The 23,909-nt window shown below is 29.8% G+C and overlaps 1 protein-coding gene and 1 long non-coding RNA gene across 4 annotated transcripts in view; one reads left to right on the top strand and one right to left on the bottom strand.

Moving 5' to 3' along the window:
* Window positions 1-23,909, bottom strand: part of LOC111641961 (tetraspanin-9-like) — a 51,932-nt gene that overhangs the window by 27,212 nt on the left and 811 nt on the right. Inside the window, exons 1-7 of one of the 3 annotated variants that reach the window (XM_023388215.1) lie at window positions 8,479-8,546; window positions 8,023-8,106; window positions 7,888-7,936; window positions 2,151-2,203; window positions 732-806; window positions 477-545; window positions 268-396 (exon numbers count right to left, since the gene is read on the bottom strand). In XM_023388215.1, the coding sequence (XP_023243983.1) occupies window positions 268-396; window positions 477-545; window positions 732-806; window positions 2,151-2,203; window positions 7,888-7,936; window positions 8,023-8,079 (432 nt within the window). In that variant the 5' untranslated portion in view covers window positions 8,080-8,106; window positions 8,479-8,546. Of the gene's footprint in view, window positions 1-267; window positions 397-476; window positions 546-731; window positions 807-2,150; window positions 2,204-7,887; window positions 7,937-8,022; window positions 8,107-8,399; window positions 8,547-23,909 lie in introns of those variants that run through there. The other 2 variants (XM_023388214.1, XM_023388213.1) reach the window with 2 other exon arrangements.
* LOC111641963 lies at window positions 16,512-23,762 on the top strand. Its single transcript, XR_002759501.1, has 3 exons — window positions 16,512-16,820; window positions 19,216-19,350; window positions 23,601-23,762. It is a non-coding gene; the product is annotated as an uncharacterized LOC111641963 (long non-coding RNA).

Below are 23,909 nucleotides of genomic sequence, written 5' to 3' on the forward strand. Positions count from 1 at the left end.
GTAAAGAACTCTGCTTCTATTTATACTATTTTAGATGCGGGTTTTTGTTTGCGTTTTAATAGGGTACGTCAAGAGAATGTACACTAAGAAGAAATTTTTCGAAAAATTTCCCCCCACGGGGGAAGTGTTATAAATTTATAATAGATACATTTTGAGCCACAACAACGCATGGCGGGGTCTGCTAGTATAAAAATATTTCAGAAATGTAAACTATGTATATATATGACATTAATCAGAAAATTTTTAATAATTATTAAAAAACCTTACTCTGTTCAATTGCCGCAATCCAACTACAGATATATTTTGTCCTTCTAATACTTTATAATAACAACTGTCATCTATAGGATCATTTGTATCAGCAAATTCTTGAGGTCCAACAAATCCACAACAAACAAACTGTAATAAAAAAGATTAAAATAATTATCAGCATTATAAAATGAAATTTTTCTTTAATTATATTAAACTAATTAGCTTACATGTTCTTGAATCACATTTCTTGTATTTTGATTTATTTCCATCCAAGCTGTTTGAAGTATATCTGTCATCTAAAATATTTTAGAAAATGATGGAAACTCATTAGAATAAAATTTTCATTTACACTAAGTTAGACTTACTTTCAGATCTTAAATTTACTAATATTCTATCACAGATTACTTCAATTATATACAGTAATTCAAACAAATTTTGTTTGAAAAATTTCTAATTAAATTAAATTAAATCAAACAACTTACTTTCATCTTCATTATATTAAGAGCAATGATACCACCAATCTCACAAGAAATTGTGAGCAAAGAAAATATTAAGAACTGAAATTTAAAATAATGAAAAATGTTTCAATATAAATCTAAATAAAGCAAAATTGAATTTAATTTTACAACTATGCAAATTATACAAGTTATACAAATTCTTAAACTTCCAGAATTTGAAAACAAATTTGTCATGATTATGAGATATTTAATAATAATTTCTGTAGTAAATGAATTGTTAACAGAATAAAGTCTAAATGCATTTTTGCATAAAAATAAAAGAAACTGAAAATGTTTCTAGATGTCTTAGAATATTTTTAATTTTGGTTTTTTAAATTTTTAATTCAAATTTTGCAATATCATCCCTTATTGCAAGAAATCTAAAATTGAAAATATTTACACAAAATATAGTATTTAAATAATAAATCTTTAAAAAAATATTAACTGCAATTAATATATCTACTGACAGGTTTATTATTTCAATAGTGATTAAGTTTAATTAGAGTTCTCTTATTTATACATACAGTATTTATACAATTTTTTAATATTTACTTTTGCAATGTTTTAAAGTAACATTGCAAAAATTTGGAAAAATTAAAATTGAATAATCAATTTATAAAAAATTAAAAACTTGAGTTTCAAATTCTTTAAATTAACTAAATGTAAATAATCAAATAGTAAAAATATATAAAAAAATTCATCATCTGCTGGTAACTTTTATACTATTTATCTTTGAACAGCCATATATAAATATCTGTAAACTCAATTATTAGATTAAAGAACAATTGCCAGATTATATCAAACCATATTAATGCTACTATTAATAATTAAATGTTAAGTAATTTGGCCTAGAGGTAGATGTTATGACCCATCTCGTGACAAATTTAATAATTATAATTAAATTTATATTTTATTAATTAATATAAAAGATTCTCAACTATATCATATGGAAGCTTATGAAAAGAGTTTTTCAAGATGTCACAAGACATTCCTTGAAAACTTTTCACCTGCAGCACATTAAATTCAGGGCTACTGCTTTGGATCCTCTATGCATGCATTAGCATCATCCTTACTTTGGAAAATCAAAATGTAGCAACCTTACTCACATGTGTCAATATACCTACAATGCTAAAACTATGCTAATTAACTTTTTGAACTTCCAATGCACTCTGGCCAGAGCTATCATAATTACCAAATTACAACACAAAATGTAATATATATTTGTAAAATGTAAAATACTTTTGTAATTTCAAAAATATAAATAAATAAATAAATATGTAAATATATGTAGACTATGCATATTTCATAATTTACAGTAGCAAAATTAAAATTACACCTATAATTGTTTATTTATTTGATTGCTTATTATATATCAATTTTGGTTAAATTAAAAAATTATCATACCAATTTTAGCAAGCAACTTCCTCTTCTGTAGGAGCCAATCCACCCAAGAAGACCTATAAATATTAAACAGATAATTTTTACTATAGTAATTATAATTATTGAAAATGTCTTTAGAATTTTATCTTATAATCTATAATAAAAAATTGAATAATTGTTATATAACTTATTATTATACACATATCATGCTGATATTAAACAAGTTATGATAGAACATCTTACAAATGCATACATTAGAATCTCGTTTTAATGGATCACTGGGTATGCTAAAAATCATCCATTATTCCAAGAGTCCATCAAACCATGAACAATGGATTTCTCACATACCCAGGGAAATATCAGTCATTCGAAAAAAATTTCCATTTTTTAACCACCTGCATATAAAAGATATTTATGCTTGAAATTATTTAGTCTTTTGAGATCTCTATCCTTTATTCTATAGAAACATGTACTGTATGTTACAAGACCATACAGTACCTTATGCCATGTGTTTCTGGGCTACTTTTGGTGGCATCATCAGCACAAAATGTTACTGTTAAACAAGCATGATGGTATGATTTCATGATGTGATAGTCCCAAGCTGCCATGAACCTTTGCTGCAGACACCCACATGTCTGGAAGTTTCAAGCCAAAGTAGTTTCCCACCATTAATCAATGAGCTATAGTAGGATGCTGACACACAGTTGCAATGTTAGCAATGCGAACTATAATGATCATGTGTTTATTTTGTTCTGTGTGATCTTTTATAATTTAGTACCAGGAAACACCCAAACATTAATTAAACATTAAAAAAAAACATGTTTACAGTAGATGGGGCTAGAAAACCTCAATTATTCCAAGTTACAGATCTGTTAAAAAGAGGTGAAATTACATTGGTTTGGCAAGACCTGTTGAAAAATCCATTATTCCAAGAAATCTATTGTTCTTCAATCTGTTAAAATGAGATTCTACTGTACAGTTGACCCCCTATAACACTGTTGATAATTCTTTTTTATATGAATTCCATGTTGTACGAGTCACTTAGATTTTACAAATATGTGTGCCAAGCTGTGAATGGCACACGTAATTGTAAAATCTAAGTGACTCATACAACATGGAATTCATATAAAAAAGAATCATCAACAGTGTTATAGGAGGTCGAGTGTATATGAAAGATAAGTGCCCAAGGATCCCCAAAGATAAAGGATTTTTAAAATAAAATAAAAAAAATGTTTTTGACTTATGAAATAAGTCAAAAACATTTTTGCTGAATAAATTATCTGCTGGAAAAGTGTGAATAGTTAAAAACTAGCTTATTACTGAATTACTGGAACGAATCACAAACAATTAAGAACCTTTAAAATTGTATTAATGGATTTTAAAGGTTCTTGATTGTTTTGAAAGTTTATCCCAGTTCCAACTTTGTCAATGTGTTTTGAAAATGCAACAAGCTTGCAGGTGAGCTTGTTAAGTATAGTCAAGGAACACCTGAATGACTTAAGTACAATTATATTCTCTTTATTACATTGAAAATTTACACACAATATGAGATTGTAACATAGGTGATCTGTACAAATGTAGAGATCGGTATGTAAATAACAATGAGGGACGAGCCAAAAGAAGAATAATTCACATTTCTTGGGCCCACTAATTTATAGCTCCCAGAAGTAGGTTTCTGGGAGTATGCCCTCTAGTATTGAGAGGGGGCACTACATGCTGCCATAAGCTATTGTAAATAAAGAAAATCTTTCAGAATAGGTTTATTACAGCATAAATATGTTTTCATGTACCAATCAGTTATTGTTTAATCAAAACAATTTCTGTTATAGCATTTTTGGGTTCCCATCTTTTAATTTTGTTATCTTTAAAAGAGAAAATCATCATTTAGCATCTTAGTCAAAGAAACTAATACACTGTCAATAATTCAGTTCACTTTATCAACAAAGTATATTTTGAGAATTGACATAAATCATAAAGTAATGACATGAAATACATCCAAACAAACAATCAGTATTTCATTAGTTACATGAGAACACACTTTAGAATATTTTTACTATATCTGAAACTGAGCATATTGATGCAATAGATAAGAAAAAATCAGGTAATAATATTAAAATGCAAACTAATAAATATTTTTTTCAAAAAACTTTTTATATTATTATTAAATAAACAAACAAAATTAAGAAAACACATTCAATGTAACAACATAAAAACAATTTTGAATATAAATTGTTGATATTAAAAATAATCAATATACAGTATTTCATATTCTGGCTCTTAAAAGTGTCAGGTAGTGTATAGAACTATTGTTTTCACTAGCTGTTTACAATCATCAGCTTACTTTGAATCAAACTATGAATAATTTTTAAAAGATATATAATTTAAATAAATTATTTTGAAATAATAAAATTATTAAAAGATGGCAAATATAAAGTAATCTGACTTAGTTTCAACTATTTTATTAAACTTTTTAATAGTTTAATTTCATATAGATCCAATAAAATATCAGACTATAATTTTCAATATTGATACCAAACAATATTAATGAGATCTTTCCTGAAAGAAATTTAGAAATAGTTAAACAAAGACATTACATAACAATCATCATATTCACTTTTTTCAATAATTCTATTTATATAATTTCTTTTATACTTATTTATACAAAAAGTATAAATAAAAATTGATTAAATAGAAAAATATTTTTACTGTTAATCAACTTAACATGAAAAAATGATTAAGTATTAGTTTTTCAATTAATAAAATCAAACCGATTTGAACATTAAAGAAATAAACAGGATGATCCAGGAGGAATCTGCAATATTCATGGAGATGATAACATAAATGATTCTAAGCAAAAAATCTCATACAAACATGTTTGGATTCCTAACAGTTACTGAGATTGTTGTAACTTGATCAAGTCAAAGGTGGAAATTCCAACATACTTTTTGTTTGTCTGAGAGAGTCCTTGTGTAGTCGTCACCCCAGTCAGTTGTATCCGAGAGTGAATAAAGTTAATTGTTAATTAACTATATGTTTTTATGTGAAACAGACGAAAACAAAATTGATATAAAATTGGCAACGAGGATTAAAATAGAGACTTACCAGCTGAAATTACAATCTGAGATCAAAAGTCAGAAATGACAATCCCAGGAACGTCAACCAGTGGAGTTCATTCGAACCATTCAAGGTGGACAACCAATGGAAAACTTATAAGGACTGCTTTAATTTTTGCTTGAAGGCAAACCAGATTGAAAATGACCAAGATAAGTGTGCTCTATTTCTTATGGTGTGCGGTGAAACTCTATACAAACTTGTAGTAACACTCATAGCCCCGAAAGAAACGACACAAGTTAACTACAATGAAGTACTTAACATTCTTGATAGCTCTAATGAAATCATTGAATCATTCAAATTTAACCAGAGATCACAAAAACCAGGAGAGAGTATCAACTACTATGTCGCAGAACTATGAAAAATTGCAATGAATTGCAACTTCAGCACCTCACTAGAGTGTATGTTGAGAGATAGTACACATTAGGCATTTTGAAGCACACACTTTGGCAACGCATGTTTTAAAGAATCAAGAATTCCACATAGGTATACACACACAAATGGTGCTTCTGGCCAAACGCACGTTGATAGATTTTGGTTAGAACACGCATTGTGCAGGTGTCAGCTGCATGCTTTGACATACATGCGCCACCATTTTTGTTGTACTGTACCTGTACATTCGATCGAATGCTTTCGGGTAGAGGTGGACGCACATTGGCCGAAATGGAGAATGATCATTTCGATACTGATCTATTTATTGATGAAATACAAAAGAGACCAGCCATTTGGGACATGGAGAGTCCTGATTACAAAAATAGGGTACTAAAGAAATGAAATTGGGAGGAAATAATGGAATTTTTTTGTGATTCTGAAGATAATTTAGAGGAAAAAAAAAAACTGTTAGTACCTCACCTATCAGGTATCGTTAGTGTATCAGGCAATGGTACTAACTATCAGGTACTAACGGTCGTCGAACGCTGAGCTAAACACATGGTGTGTACACTGCTAACAAGTGTTTAGCTCGGTGATCGACGACCGTTAGTAGGGCATGCGCACTGGCTCAGTTTGGAAATGGACGTGGATGTGATTGCTTATGTCTCCTCTATCATCGCTATAAAAGATGACAGCAGAGGCAAAGAGAATTTTGGGCGCACCCAATATTACGGGATAGACTGACACATGGAATGTTTGTGACGTTGTATCCAAAACTAAGACAATATGAACCCAAGTGTTTTAATTATTTTAGAATGTTTATAAAATCATTTGATGACTTACTCCATATTATAAAAGTGGATATTACTGGTGAGTCAACAATTTTAAGAGACTCAATTTCTTCAGGACTCTCCATGTCCCAAATGGCTGTCTCTTTTGGATTTCATCAATAAATAGATAGGTATTGAAATGATCGTTCTCCATTTCGGCCAACGTGCATCCACTCTACCCGAAAGCGCGCGATCAAATGTACAACAAAATGGTGGCGCTTGTATCTCAAAGCGCACAGCTCACGCCTGTGCAACGTGCATTCTAACCAAAATCTGTACGCGCATTTGCATGTTTATACCTATGCGGACTTCTTGGTTCTTTAAAATGCGCGTTACCAAAACGCATGCTTCAAAACACCTAATGTGTACTATCTCTTAGAGATAGTACTTATGTAATGTTCTTAGGATTTAAAGTAGATACAAATAGAATTCATCCCTTGGAGAAGAATGCCCAAGCAGTTCGGCACAATGATATAAAAGTAAAAGTTAGCAAGTATCATAAAAATATTGTTAAGTTTTATTTTTTTAAGTATCATTCTTTAACATGCTGTATTTTTATATAGATTTACTTTCATTACAAGATTTTAAATTGAAAATTTATTTACAGATCAAAATAATGAAAAAAGTATATATTAACCGATTTCTCCACAATTAACTGAAAGTAACTGAAAAATATTTATTAAATTTTGGCGAAATATACATTTATTATTGTAAGAAGCACAAGTCAATGAAACAATAAAATCCAATCTAATATGTTCATCACATTTCCTATAACTAAGGTTGCCAGATGTCGTGGTTTTCTAGGATTGTCTCAAATGTTTTCCAACTGCCATCTAGCATCATGATGACTTTATTTTAAAAAACTATTCTTACAATAAAGTGTTTTTTTCTTTTTCTGCATTTTAAATGTATTTCTGAAACTGGTAGAGTAAAAATACACATATATTGCATGTCCTAGAATTGAACATTCCAGTATCTTTTGTAAAGAACTCATTGTGTCCCAGATTTTCTTCCCAAAAATCTGGTGATTCCTTTTATAGAACTACAACTTCATACACATATAGAACTTTGTAACTCACATCAAAACATTCAATAAGATTTAATAGCAAAATCTCTCTGTTTTTATCCATGCAATGTGATTTTTATGCAATGTTAAAAAATAGTATCACTATTTACACTAAGTATATTTTACAATGTTGATAATTTCATTATTTTCTTTTTGTTATTTTTAACAAAAATAAAATGCTTTTATGTGATAAAAGTTTATATATAAAATGCTTTTATGTTTATAAAGTTTATAATAAAATGCTTTTATGTGATTTATATTAGAATGATAAATAATACATAATAAAATGTATTATTTATCATTCTAATATAAATAGTTTAAAATATAAAATAGTGTTTTGTATACTATTGTTTACAGTTCATAAAACTATAAGGATACTTACCATTCAAGAAAAGAAATGATCCAAGTATCAACACAACATATGTAAAGATCTGTTTTAAAATAAAAAAATATATATATGTGTATATAGCTATATAAAGCATTAAATAAAACCAACTTGAAAAAATTGCAAACTTACCAAAGTACCCTTAAAAAAACGATGTACAGCAGTGGAAGTAGCCAAAACCCACATCATACATCCTATAAGAGTTCCACCAAGAAGCTAAAGTAAAAGTTTAGATTAATTACTTTTTTGTACTTTGTAAAAAAAAAAAAAATGCTAAATTTATGAATGGGCCTACTGGGCCCTAACCCAAGGTACTAAATTTGGTTATCGAAAATTTCTTTTGCCCACTTTGGGAAAAAGTGGTCAAAAAACACTTTTTGCTCCCTTTTTTCCCACTTCACAACTTGGCAAAAGTTTTGAATTTTGAAATTTTGAGCGTAGTTTCCAGCAGACTGAAAATGAGTGCTGATTCAAACTATTGTTTTTTTTTTCTTGTTTTAAATACTTACACTTAGCAGCTTATGTTAACTTCTCATTTAGTTAAAAAGTTAGAGTGCGTTAGTGTTAAGCAAATTTATTTGTAATTACACTAATTGTCCGATTAGGATCTGATTCCCGAAAGATTTAAATCAGTCTGTGAATTTATAACTGTTTGTTTTGTAAAAATTCAAATTATTAGTAATTAATAATGTATATAGTAAATAATAATCCGTAAATTAAGTAATCCAGCAACGAGTTGAGTAACTTTCCCGGCTGTTAAGATTCTATTTTAAAAAATAACTTTTATATTATTAATTAAATTATACTATTAATAACTAAAAATTAGGTGTGGCGCCATCTGTTATGAGATTTTGTTATATTTATTATAATATTGTTATATATACAGGTATTTTATATTATTAATCATCACAAAATGGCAAAAAGCTTAATTTTGAAGATACGGATGAATTTTATAAAAAATTGTAAATGCTAATCTATATATATAAAAATGAATGTATGTCTGTTGTCTGTTCGTCCTTTATGCATTACCACACCGTTCATGAAACTTTGGGAAGTTTTTTAATACACTCCTGCAAAAGTTTCTGGCATAGTGCATTTATCCTACGATAGATGGCGCGCGTTTACACTGTGTGTTCGATCGATTTCAAATTGTGAAGACCATTTCCCCCGTTCAAAAAATATCTCTATATATGCATTTGTGAACTGTTATTTACGATATTTGTAATAATTTTTGTTTAATCACTTTATTTCAACTTTTTTTTGCTAATTATGTATTCGCTTCAAGTTTGTTAAAACCTTTACTGTACGTACACAGAACAACAACCGAAGTTGTAGGAGAAAATTCGCCTATTTTACCGGTCTAGGGATCCCCCCTTTTCCAAATTTTAATATCAACTCAAAATAATTTAAAAAAACAAATTACAATAAAACGGTTTATTATCCAACTATCAGAAATTTCACAACATGCCAAGGAAGAGAGGAAGGAACAATTAAATAATTAAAATTGTAAAGGATTAAAAAAATATATATAAAAATGGGGAATATCGCACTTCTGACAATCGCTGCATGTGTGTGGGCTAGATTTGGAGAATCCGTGCTTCTCACATGTACAGTACAACTGTATGTGGCCTGTTCACGCGTCGGAAAACCTTCTGATTTATTCGTGTACGCACCAGACGGAAAAACAAAAAAATATCATGTATCCACAAGCACTCCAATAAATAAATAGAATTGAAACGACACTTTGAAATGTTTTCCCGATGAAAATTAATAATAACAATAATATAATATAATAGTAATAAGTTTCAATAAAAATTATAAAATATAAATTGAATTTTTTTATAACGAGTTTGCTTGAATTTCGTTTCTTCTGAGATCGCAGCAATGCGTGACCGGTAAGCTAGTAATGAATAAAATCTACATTAAGCCCGACCCCTCTCGAAATATGATGCAAGGTCCCCTTTATCTCCCTACTTTGACCTTTAACCACCAAAATTTAATAGCACCAATGGCACTTACATACAAAATATTGTGGCAAATTTCGTTTCTTAGTCATTACCATATCTTGAGATATTAAAGGAGAAGACAACACGCACACAAAATTTTATTTTATTTTATTTTATTTATTTTTACTTTTTTGGGTCAGGAGATCTGGAAACATGGCAATTTTCAAAAGCTCGAAGGGTCATATTTGACACGATTCCAATACTTTTCCTTGTTAGGTTTATAAATATCAATTTTATATAACTTGTTTTATATACAAAATGTTAAGTCAACAGTTTATCAACTTAAATTAGCAGATGATATACTGTAATCTTTGATACTGTAGTTTTATCACCCAAAAACACTTAAATTGACTACATTTTTCAATGATTTCAAAATATTTCATGAAATAATTAAATAACATTATTATGCGCCATAATACTTCTTACTAAAAGAAATGAAAAATACAATACTCTACATTGCTAAAATAGAAGTGCTGCAAGAAATAAATTATCAAGTTGGGGTGCCACCGTTAAAAATATATTGAAAACACTGCCTTAAGACTTTACAGAAACTTTAGCTAATATAGATGGAGTTCACCTTTATTTTACTCGTCTTTGAAATTCGCACCAACTGTAATTATGTGTATGCAGTCATTTAACTAACTTTTCATGATAGATTATTGTCTGTTTTTTTGGAATTGATGTACACGAGTTCCTGAAGCAGAAAATGCCACGAACAACGTTGAATTTAGAGATACATGGTCGGATCATCGGCTTTTCCAAAGAAGGATATTCATCCAGAGCCATAGTGAAAACATTGAAAAACCAGAACTATGTGTTTCACAATCCATGGTTTGTAGAGCCCATTAGCCGCCACTTGTCTTGCTAGACCAACAAAGTAGGTCTAGCAAGACAAGTGGCGGCTAATGCAGAAGGGTGCAATGATCAAGAAGCCCCATCCAGTTTGTACCAAGGAGGCCATCAAGAAAGTGTTGCCTGAGTCTTTCCTCTGTCTACAATATTGTACATGATGATATGAAGTTGTAATCTGTAAGTACACAAACTGACTACAAAGCATAAGAAGAACTGCAACACTAGTTCAAGAAAGCTCTAAGAGAACCACCTCTCTGGGTAGAAGCGCGAATATACGGTCACAGTTGATAAGGACTGAATCTATCTGGGTTATACCAATGTGGACAGAAGAATCTGTTATGTTAGGAGTAAATGTGCTGGATGAATGGACTGTCGAGAATAAGGGAAATTTTGAAAAAAGCATCAGAGGTTTCACTGGATGTAGAAATTCCTCTCCCCTGTCCAATGCACAAATTTATTGACAGCATTATGAAATCAATTGTTGAGGTCTATGTTATCAAACTATGTCCTAAAGCCTGGTAAGCAGAACAGAGTGTTTTTCCATCATGACAATACCTCCTCCCATACTACAACATTAAAACTGCGACGGCCGGATGGTCGAGCGGTCAAGGTGGCAAGGAAATCTACAGCTCTGGGGATCCAGGATCAATCCGGATGGTCCGTCTGGATATGTCGGGTCCCATCTCTCACTAGGCCGACCCATTGTGGGCCTGGCCAAACCCATAATGGGCTTATTAAAAAGAGACCTCTTGGTGCCCACAGGACGAAAAGAGTTAAAAAAAAAAAAAAAAAAACATTAATATAGCAATATTTTCAATATGGTCATGAGAAATTCGGAATTACATTTATTACCAACAAAGAAATTTTTAGCATCCATAATTGTTTGATTCATAACTCCTCGCGATAAGTTTTCTAACGAAGTTTCATGTTATTATGAAACTTGGTGAAAAAACAGAACAAAGAAGTGCTATCGGCACCAACTGGAAAAATTATAAATTAATAATAAATTATAAATAAATATTTGATCTCTAGGTCATTTATAACACATGAACAGTTAGACTATTTACAAATATGTAAAGCCTACTATAGATAGTAGGATTGGCGTGTCTGGTAAAAAATTTTTAGGGTCTTCATATTTCAAAAATCAAGTGTGAGAGAAATGAACGTTCTACTTTACATTTAATTATTGATAAATTTGTGATATTTTAAAGAATATGTGTGTATTTTAGATTCAGTGAAAAAGGTATCTAAGATGAAGTGACTTTCATCTTAACTTTCGATATCTGCACTTGCATTGTTAAATATCATCGGTTAATTAACATTCTAACTTCATGTGGCGCTGAGTTCAAAATAACATCACAAAAATTAGATATATCCAACAATTTTACGCTAAAATTTGGATGTCCTGACCCAACCAATCCCCACCAGGCACGCCATCGGTACTAGATAGATCTATATATAGACACGAACAATGTACACATTTATGCACATTACGTCTATTGTCATAATATAAAGTCCTACGCATTATAATTTAGTTTCTTTCTTTTTTTTTATAATTCGGAAAATCAAAATATAAAAATTTACTTTCTTTAACAATAATATTTTTACTATTTCTCTTCCTTATCATTTACTATTCTTAAACATTATATTAACAATAAAACTATAAGGCATAACATGAACAATAACTGGTGNTCACAAAAATTAGATATATCCAACAATTTTACGCTAAAATTTGGGTGTCCTGACCCAACCAATCCCCACCAGGCACGCCATCGGTACTAGATAGACTTATATACATACACGAACAATGTACACATTTATGCACATTACGTCTATTGTCTTAATATAAAGTCCTACGCATTATATTTTAGTTTGTTTCATTTTTTTATAATTTGGAAAATCAAAATATAAAAATTTACTTTCTTTAACAATAATATTTTTACTATTTCTCTTCCTTATCATTTACTATTCTTAAACATTATATTAACAATAAAACTATAAGGCATAACATGAACAATAACTGGTGGATTCATTTCCTTTTGAAGCAAGCAGATGTAATTCCAAATACCGTAACAGAGTGTTTCCCATCACAACTGTTTTACTTGAAGCTAAATGTATATTATTACATGAAAAAAAGATTTTTTAGAAATCAGAATAAAACATTTTCTAAATTTTTTAATAAACAAGAAAAGCTTAAATATTCTATTCGTTTTTACTTTCTAGGAATGTTGGATTTAGAATTTCATAGAAAAGCAATTTTTTCTAAAAGAAATATTTCGCTATTTTCAATAATGTAAAATATCGACGTAAAAGTTTTCCGGGTTTTCTCCACATCTTTAACGCCTTTTTTTTCTCTCTTTCCGCCCTGTGGGCACTAAGAGGGCCTCTTTTTGCAAGCCCATTATGGGTTCGGCCAGGCCCACAATGGGGCTGCCGGGTGGTGAGGAACTGGGTCCGACATATCCGAACGGACCCCCCCGAAAAATTCCTGGGGATTTTTCGACCCGTTCGGATTCGAGCTCGGGTCCCCCAGAGCGGTAGGCTGCCACATTGACCGCTCGGCCATCCCGCCACCATCTCTAACGCCTAAATAGAGGCCATAATGCCTAATGTTACCCTTAAAAAGACCTCCCAGAAGGCATCTCCCTAGGCAGATCACCCAATTGTTGGCGTTGCCGTAACAAACTAACCCGCCACTTGACTTAATGTGGACTGAGAAGGTAACGACGAGTTTTACGGCATAGCTATGATGCTATTCTAAATTGAGAAATTTCCGTAAAGATATTACATATGCAAATTCATATACGTATTACCTATAATGACTATTTCTTAATTTTAATAGTTAATTTTAATTATAAAAATATTGGCTATTCGATAGCTACTTTGGAGTTAGTGATATTCGCGTCGGCATTTTGTTGTGGCAAAAGGAAAAAGGGTCATATTACTTGTTAACATGTGGAATCGACGATACAGTAAAATCCCGGAAACTCGGCATTCTGTAAAACTCGTCCTAACGTCCAAAAACAGAAATACAGTCGACCCTCTATAACACTGTTGATTATTCCGTTTTATATGAATTCCATGTTATACGAGTCACTTAGATTTTGCCAATACGTGTGCCGTGCTGTAAACGGCTCACGTATTTGTAAAATCTGAGTCGTACAACATGGAATTCATATAAAACGGAATAATCAACAGTGTTATAGGGGGTCGACTGTATACGTAATCTAATTTTTACTTCTATAACCTAATATTAGGATCAAATAAGTTATCGTTGTTCACTTGCAACACTCGATAATAGCATCAATTCTTATTTAGGTATCTCAATTTAAAAGACTAAAATTCAGTTTCGTCACAGAATAAGTAATGAAAAATTCCGTGCTCATTTCAATCGGTCCGAATCGTAGGTGCGATAAAAATATGAAATGAAATGGTTCAAATTTTTACAAGATATTATTATTATTTATTGTGAAATTTTGCCGCCCCCTAAAAGTGACGCCTGGGGCGTGACGCCTGGGGCGGGACGCCCCTGCCGCCCCACTACGCTACGCCACTGCTTGTAATTACTGTATAAAGTTAAAAATAGTGCCTCGTATTAATATATTGTGGCAATTGAAAGCCGTGCTTGCTATGTGTGCTGTTTACGCACAATTGCTGTAAAAGTAACTGAAAAAATTAAATGTTTCTGTTTCTGACGTGCAGAACACGCTTATGTTTAGTGTGGCCTCGAAAATCTTAAGTTAATTTAAGGTTAGCTTTTGTTTCTTGTAAACAATACTACAGAAGCTTGAATAATGAGTCTAATCGGTCAAAAATAACAGAGTAGACTCTGATAGAATGCTTATCAATATACAAGTCACCAACTAACACAAACCTTTAAAGGTGAGATGGTAAATTAGCAGAAAATTATATTTCATTTTTTTTTTTAATCTGTCGTTCGGAAAACACTAATATTTTGCTCGTTATTATGTAGTTTTTTGTATAAGAAAACACCGGCTTAGTCAGTTTTTTTACATAGTCTAAAATTTATTTTTACAATCACAGCTTCAAGAACTTTTTTCACCATTTAATCTTCATTTACTCTAACCCTTTTTCCAAGGTGCCACAGCAAGACACCACGACGTGAATGACACTAACTCGAAAGTAGCTACCGAACAGCCAATATTTTTAAAATTAAAATTTAACTATTAAAATTAAGAAATAGTCATTATAGTTAATACGTATATGAATTTGCATATGTAATATCTTTATGGAAATTCCTCAATTTAGACTAGCATTATAGCTAATGTCGTGAAACTCGTCGTTACCTTTCCAGTCCATATTAAGTCGAGTTTCGGGACTCCACTATTATCAAGTGTTACAAGTGAACAAAGATAACTTATTTGATCTTAGTATTAAGTTATAGAAGTAAAAATTAGGTAACGTGAATTTCTTTTTGGGCGATACAACGCGTTTTACGGAATATAGAGTTTCCGTGACTCTGTACCACTAACGTAGTTCTTGTAGATAGTATCTTGACCACCTCCCTCACCATTGAATACTTCAAGAGATTCTTCTCCCTTAAACTCTAAATGTAATTAATGGCCAGATTGCTCCATTAAGGGCAAAATTGTCCATTAGGGATGTAACGCACATACGATGGCTTATGATATATATTATAGATCAGCATTATGAGTTAGTCTAGTTTAAGTCTAATACCTCTAAATATTACGCTTAATATTTATTTCTATTATTTATCTTACTTAAACGCATTAAAAATAAAAAGAAGATAAACACAGACATTCAAAATAAAGATCCGTTATAACTTTATTTCCTTTTTCACAGCATTTTAAGAACGTGCAGCACGTCGAAGTGAGGTTCTCAAAACCATCATTAAACAGGTGTGCAAAAAGTAAGCACGTGATATTTAGCGTCATTGACCCATACCTCCCGGTTCATGGGTCGTCGCCGTCGCACAATAAGTTTACAGACAGTTTCCTGGTAGGAGTTATAGAAACTAACGCAACGTTTCTAAATAAAGAACGACGTTTGCCGGGAAACTAGTTACTTCTCATATTAATAAATTAATCAATATTTAATAATTAGAGAACTTAATATACAATTAATAACAGTTATAAATTACAGATGAAGGTATATTGCTTGATAAGTGACACAATTTGAGAAACTATTTTAGAACGATTGACGAAAATTATTTTAGCATTTATTTTGCTAAGTTTCCATAAAAACTGTAAAAATAACACAAAAACATTTACAATTTACATTTCTAAAAAAATGGGAAAGTGTCGAGTCGATGGCATTATATAAAATAGAATCAGTGTACAGAAACGTGTGCATTCTTTTCACTTCCGCTATATTTACCACCCAATTATAAATGTGAAATTGCAAAATTTTTTAAAATGGAGCAATTATTCCTTACCTTTTACTAAACTTATACAAACTTGCAGTTGAGTTGGGCAGATATTAACATTATTGTTATACAAGTGTTAGTTAAATTGTTCTTTATGAACAATAGAAAATTGGAATTAGCTTACAGAATAAAAACCTTTACCTTTTTTTAAATTTTACTAATTTATATCATTCGTATCTAACGATAGTAAAACGAACTTCCTATCATTAGATACGAATCATCATCATTAGATCATTCCAAATTATTAATTGTAAATTACAGGAAAGTTTACGTGTGATTTGATAATAGAATAGATTTCATTATTTTCAAGTAACACATAAACAATTGTTTAGAATTTTAGTGATAATTAGTAACATTATAAATTTCTAAAAATATCTAAAAGAGAAGATTACACTGTATATACACTGAAGAAATTCTATTACGAGATGAACGTTTCCTGTGTAACTAAAATTGGTTGTCAGGAGGTTGTAAGGGGTTAATTAATTAAAGATAACGAAGATGGCCGAGGTCACCTTTCGGCATAAAACCTTGAAAATGAGAAACAAGCTTGTATAACTAGTCGTATCTAATATATTATCTGCAAATGAACGGAATATTAAAATTATTAGCAACAATAAACGGAAAGAAAAAAATCATACATCCTGTTTGGGATTAATTTTGATAAGGTTAGTGTGTGCTAGATCAAGCGTTATTTCTTCCTAAATTTTTAATTAATGTGTGAAACTTAACTAAATTAAATCAATTCTAAAATAAATGTAATGATCATATCATAGCAAAGAAATATATGTGATAATTATAATTTTTGTTATAGTAACATAAAATTTCTATACTGGAAATTTCTAGTTTGCTTAAGTATATTTTACATAAGTTTTAGGCTATACATTAGAGATGCGGTATGATAATGATAATATTAAAATACGATGTGTTCATTCAGGACGGGTTTAATAGATTAGCTAAACAAGTTATAATTTAGGGCCTCGGGATATAGTTTAAGGCCACAGTATTTTAATATTATATTTTGGTGATGACTTTTTATATTACAGCTGAATAGACAGCTTTTATATTATATTATATTATATCTGGTCTGAGTATATTATAAAGTATGGATTTATTAGAATAAACTTTCCTAAAGGGAAATGCCGGATATTTTACTATTGCAGGCTTAACTGTATACAATTATAGTGTTTAAATAATAAATCATAATTATAAAATTTACAGATTTGCCATTACTAATATGAGCTTCTAACATGACGTCCACAGAAAGATGAAAGCGCGGCACTTTTCCCTCCCTGGGATCAAGTAAAAACGTCCACAAATTATAATCGTAAAAGTGATTGAGATATGTAATCTTACACTCTCAACCACAGAACGCTTTTTCTGTCTTTTTGTATTGAAGCAATATTGTATTCTATAATCTACTTGTAAAAAAACTCTAAAAATTCAAGTAATTACATAAAAATGTATTGATGTAATCATTTGTCTCCGAGCTCTGCTTCCCCTGCAAAAATTTCTGCGACATCCGTGGCTTCTAATATAATTTGTTATAAATATAAAATATATTTTCTTTAAAATTAACAATAATGAACATGCTGTTTAGTGTTCATTACTCCTATATTTCACATAGCGCGGTGCGTTTAGATAAATAATATATTCATAGATATTTTGCAACTAATTCAAATTTATTTTTTAAATATTTATTTAATTCATTGTCATAGGATATACTTTTTTCTATTTACTGATGAATAAATTACTAAACTTAATCAAAGATGAATAAGTTTAATAAGCTATTACTTTTAAATTATCTATTTTTAATTGATCAATTGATTAATTAACACGAGGTACATTGTAAGCTATATGACCCGCCACAATTGAGCCCATTACGTCCCATTGCGAACCTGACCTGAATAGGTATAACTCTCCGATCAGTACTACTCACGAATTATGGGGTTCTGACATCGTTTAATACCGGATTCCATACGGTAGTAAAATAAAATCTTATTGCATGTCATCTAGCCGATATTTCAACTAATTTAACGATAAAAGATTACATTTATAAAGTTTAGAAATATGTTAGTAATTTAAAACCCTTTAGACCGTGTATAATACATATTTAATTAAACGCTGCATTTAAGATTTTAGATTTAAAAAGTCTCTTGTTTTTAACGTAAAGGCTTTAATTTTTTCTTCTTTTTTTTCTCTCGGGCATTAATAGGGTTTTTTTCCTTGTCCATCGTAGATTCGGCCAAGTCTTCACTGTCGGTACAGCCGGGTGGTGAGGGAGGGAACGGACATATCAGGAACACACGCCCATTCAAAACTCCCGGAAACTTGTTCGCCCGAATTCGATTCGGATCCCCAGAGTGGTATGCTGTCATATTAACCGCTTGGCCATCCGGCCGACTTCCAATAATAGTAGTTAGAAAATAAATTTATGCTGAAGCGATTTCAAGGAGAAAATTTGGGTGGATGAAATGTTTATCTTATTTCATAGTTTTTCATTTGTCTGAGTTTATATCTGGAAAGATTTCGAGCCAAATCTGTTTTATAAATGTGTTGACATTCTAACAATCTTTGATTAAAGATAACTTTATCTTAGATCCTTATAAGAATACATTTTGAAAAGAACGCTACGAAATTCTGGGAAATCGCTTCATCTTTATAAAGCAAATAATGAGATTAGAGATTAGATTACATAAGGCCGTTTCAAATCGCCAGTCTTGGCTCTAAAAAAATATTTTCCAGGCGAATGTAAAGAATAGTCAGATAATTTTTGTGCTTACACGGAAACGTGGATTCTAATACTAAATACTGGGTGGAATTTAAAACTTTAAATTGCATGCATCTTCTGTACAAAGCGTGAATTCCGATGACAGTTTTACTTTAAAAAGGCACGAAAAAACTTACTATGCGTTTCAAGAATGTTTTCTATGCAAAGCTACTAATTCAATAGACATTAAAAAATTAATTTCTTCTATTTTATTTTATTATTCTATTATTTTTTTATTTGTTACTCTTTCCGCTTCGTGAGCACTAAAGAGGTTTTTTTTTTTTTTTATCAAGCCCATAGTGAATTTGTCAGGCCCACAATGGGGCGGCCAGATGGTGAGATACAGCCTGAGATAGACCACCCTGAAAAATTCCTGGGGTTTTCCTATCGCCAAATTCATTTCTAGATCATCAAAGCTGATCTGCAAAGTATGTTTTTTAGTTTTTTTTTCATTTTTGGCTTTCTATTTTCTGGGCAATACGAGGGCTTTTTTTCATACCCTTCATGGGTTAGGCAAGACTCACAATGAGAGTGACGGAGCCCAACATACCCAAAACTTACTGATTATCAAAAATTATTAGGATGGACCGTCCGAATTCGATTTCGGGTCTCGAAAGTGGTAGGCTATGCCTTAACGTCTTGGCCATCCGGCAGTCAAATTGTCAAAAAGTAAAACTATTTGCAATTTACTCAATAAATACTCAACTTTCTAGAATGCATATAAAATTAAAATTATATTCAAATTATTAAAAATCGAAAATTTTGATTAATGTAAATATTGAAATGCGACCGCCATTATAAAACCAAAGTAATATAAAGAAACAATATATTAAAAAACAATAAATAAGGTATAGCCATATTAACAATAATTAATATAGGCTACACTGTGAAAATGTCTTTCACTAATACAGTATATTGAATGGTAAGTTCGCTGTAATTCTAAATTTAATCATTCAAATTTTATAAAACCTGACAAAAGATCTATAATAATAAAAAATTACAGCTATAAAAACAATTTTTTTTTATTATATTAAGCAGGATTTTGTAATAAATCATTAAAGATTTTATTCGTTTGTCGAGTTTAAGTTCAATTTCATTGAACCAGAACTTCTTTGAGAAAAATACGACACATAGATTAAAGAAACTGTGTAAGGAGGTCATATCATTGTCCTCTTGGCTTCAAAGCACATTCTCGCTATAGTTTATTAAAACTAATCCATTGTATAGTCTATAAAGTCACGTATAATTCATCAATTATACTATAGAAACGAACTTCTTCTACTGTTTAACATGTAAAACGTTTCTTTACAAAGCTTAATGGGTTCATATATCATTTGAACATGCAGATATTTTAAGATAACAAATCCTATTTTTCTATTTAAATCTTCAAAAATAGACAACAAACTTTTTTGAAATTAAAAACAATAACTGGAGAATCCGAAATCATGTTGTTGGAATACAGATAAAATTTTTTAAGTAGGTCTATCACAACTATTGTGATTAACCTATATTTTATAGAAATTTGGACAATCGTATCTATAATTTTATCGAGTAGATTTCTATATAATTTGTATCACAGTTGTATTCCTAAAGTAGTATTATATATATTTAACCTTAATAGTAAGATGCGTATCGAGGAAACACGTCTTAATAATTTGTATCCCTTAGAACTAAAAGCTTCACAGTTACATTGAACCGACAGAAACCGAAAATGTCTAGATTTTTTTTAGAAAATCGAAATCAGTTAGCCTACAAAACATTGTTTTTGTCTTGAAAACTACTGTTTTTTTTTTTTAGAGACAAAAATACTTTAAGTTTAAATTCTTTCGTCATCTAATTTTAATTTTTGAACATTTTCCTAGGATTCTTCTACCATTTATCACATTAATTAGTTTTTTTAAAAATATTGTGATATAAAAATAGGAGGAGGAACATCTCAATAAACTCTCTCTTCCTCTTTCGGATAGAAGGGATGTCAACTTGGTTTATCGTTATCAAGATAACATCTAGCCCTTGAGTTCAGCATAGTTTATCATTTATCAAGAGAGAGACTTGAAAAATGATGGCCTGTTATTAAATCTAACGCATGAATAATTTGTAATCTTTAAACAGTAATAACATTATTTATTATAATTTACTAAAAATACAATATAATAATTCTTACGTAAGTTTTAATCATTTAAAAATATAGATTTTCACATCAAAGTTTGGATAGTTCATGACGTGCCAAATATCTTATTCTTTAATGTATTAAAGAATAAGATATTTGGATAAAATTATTTTCTTATCTTCTTATTTTTTGTAAAAGTTATAAACTTTACATATTAAACTTTGACTTGTTAATTTAAAAATTCCATATACAGTATACAAATAAATTTATATAATTTTATAATGACTTAATTATAATATTTTATAGCTACTATCTTGCTATATCCCATATCTATAGCTTAACATATCAAGATAAAAGTATTATTTTTAAATTTTAGCATTTAATTATAAGAATAAACTGTATTATTATATATATTAATACACTGAACTCAATTATTTAATTATATATTTTTTATTATTAAATATAAATAGGCTTCGTATTGTTAAATGTACTGTATTTGTAAATGTGATAGAAAACAGCAATGTAAGAAGTTATTATTGCTTTTTATAATTTATATTATAATTTATTTATTTATTATAAATAATGTACATTTTAATATGTTTAAATGGATAATAAATGTTAGAATAAACAATTTACTTGAGAACAGATTAGGAAAAGTGACTCATGTATAGTCTGCAATTTACAAAAATAGAAACAGAGGCCCATCTCCTTTCTCTTTGATAAAGAGTTTAAGATGAAACGACAATAATTATTGGTCAAGTATTGTACAAGTCATCGACCGAATGTCCAATCGATTGTTTCGTTTAATATAAACTAACAAAGAGCGTTTCGCATGGTTTCATTCTAATTACCTCAACTTTATTTTCCAATTATTTTCTTTATTTTTATGAAATTGAATAGCATTTTAGTTTTCTCCGTATTATGAATAATAGCTTATTCTATAATATTGGAGAACTAAAATATTAAAAAAATTGATTTGTATAATCCAAGTTTCTACTTTCAACATGAAAAGTTCATTAATGATTGAATAATTTTCCAATAATGCACAAAGAAAAATTTGCGTGATATTTTACTATAAAGAAATGTCAGACGTCGTTCGTATTGTTTATAGTTTTTATAATGTTCAAAATACAATAATAAATCGTAATATTGGCGTCGTGTAGGCGAATGTGTGTAGACTATCGGCGCCAATTATTTCATAAGAACATTTGCAAACTTTACGTTTCTCGTGAAAAATAATGAAAGCTCTAGAATAATTAATTTGTATCAGTTATCATTTTGTATTTCTTGCTATAAACTTACATCTAAAAAAGTATCAAGCAGAACGTGAGAATATGTTTATGCATATCGGGTCATGTTTGGAATGCAAAACGGATGAGCATCAACATCAAAAGTTAATTCCCATTATGTCAAGGTTTGATTGCTAAAATGACTGTTTCTCTTCCTGTTTCCGGCTAGCATTCTTTGGATAGTTCGATATAATCTTTAATAGTCATGGATGATAATTCTATAGGTCTAATTACCCATTCTTCAACTTTGCGTCTAAAATTAGGATGTTATATAACGATGATTTATACAACGTTTCGCATTGTAATTGTTACAATAATCTTTGCTAATTTCAATTTTTAAGGAAAGTAAATCAATATTTTTCGTTTCTCCCTTAATTTCTTAACCATTTAAATAATTTATTTATAGTTTAATTCATCCCCACTTTGAATCATATATAGATTTTAAAGATAAGATGATGAAGTAAAAATTAATACAACACATTTTCAGGGATATTTTTATTAGTAATTTCTTGTTTATCAATATTACTAATCTAGGACTGCCGTTACGTTGGGGTAATTAAACTTTTTTAACCTATTTTGAGATTTGTTAAACTATGAGTCCCCAAGGAAAATAATGAAAAATTTTGAAGTTATTAAAATATTAATGAAATCATAATTTTGGGTGATTATTACTTACTTTTATTAAAATATAGCATAAATGAATATGATTATAATTTATATTGCGATTATTTTAACTTAATAGTGTTATTTTTAGCTGTAAAAAGTTATTTTAGTATCTCGAAGTTTCAGTAGCTTGAGTTATTGTTCATAAAAACTGAATGACTGGCATGAAAAAAATCTTGTTAACATCGTGTTATTCTTAGTTTTCAACTCAGCTATTCTTACCATCAACACTTTGATTTTATCAAAGCATCATCTATCTATGCCTTGATGATAATCAGTTCGATAAGCACTATTAGCATTACTTTCTATAATGAGAGGCTCATATAAAAATTTTCAAGAATGCTTTATATATAATATAAAGCATTCTTGCCTGTAGTAAAGTTGATTAAAATTTTATTTTTGAGGAAAATTTTTAAAAGACTACAAAATAGATAAACTTATTAAAGCTTCACACTAATTTATTCTCGTAATTTCATTTATTTACTTATGCTGAACTCGAATAAGCGTAAATAATATTTTTTTTAATGCGAAACTAATTGTTTATATCACAAAAAAATACGTTTATTTTTTATATAAACTATTCTAATCAAAAATTGAAGTTTCACATTTTTTATAGATGCTAGAACCGGACTAAAAAAAGGAATGTGGTTGAAATGACAAAAGAGCATCAACAGGAGGAGATCTTTTTAGAGGTGTTCTTAAGCAGCTAAAAGGAATCTGATAAGAGTCTCCCAACACGAGTCTTTTTGTGTCCATCACAGGCAAAGACCGGTTCTCGGTAAGAGGGAACTACTACGGAAATTGTTAATACAGAGGTTAAGGATCAGCAGGTGTGGCAAGTGAATGTGGGAGATACTTAAAAAAAAATTAAAATATATAACGAAGTTCAAGGTAAGCGCTTGTCTCAAAAATACTTATATTTATT

Source organism: Centruroides sculpturatus, unplaced genomic scaffold (assembly GCF_000671375.1).
Source record: "Centruroides sculpturatus isolate CEXI.00-Female unplaced genomic scaffold, Cexi_2.0 scaffold113, whole genome shotgun sequence".
Lineage (NCBI taxonomy): Eukaryota > Metazoa > Arthropoda > Arachnida > Scorpiones > Buthidae > Centruroides > Centruroides sculpturatus.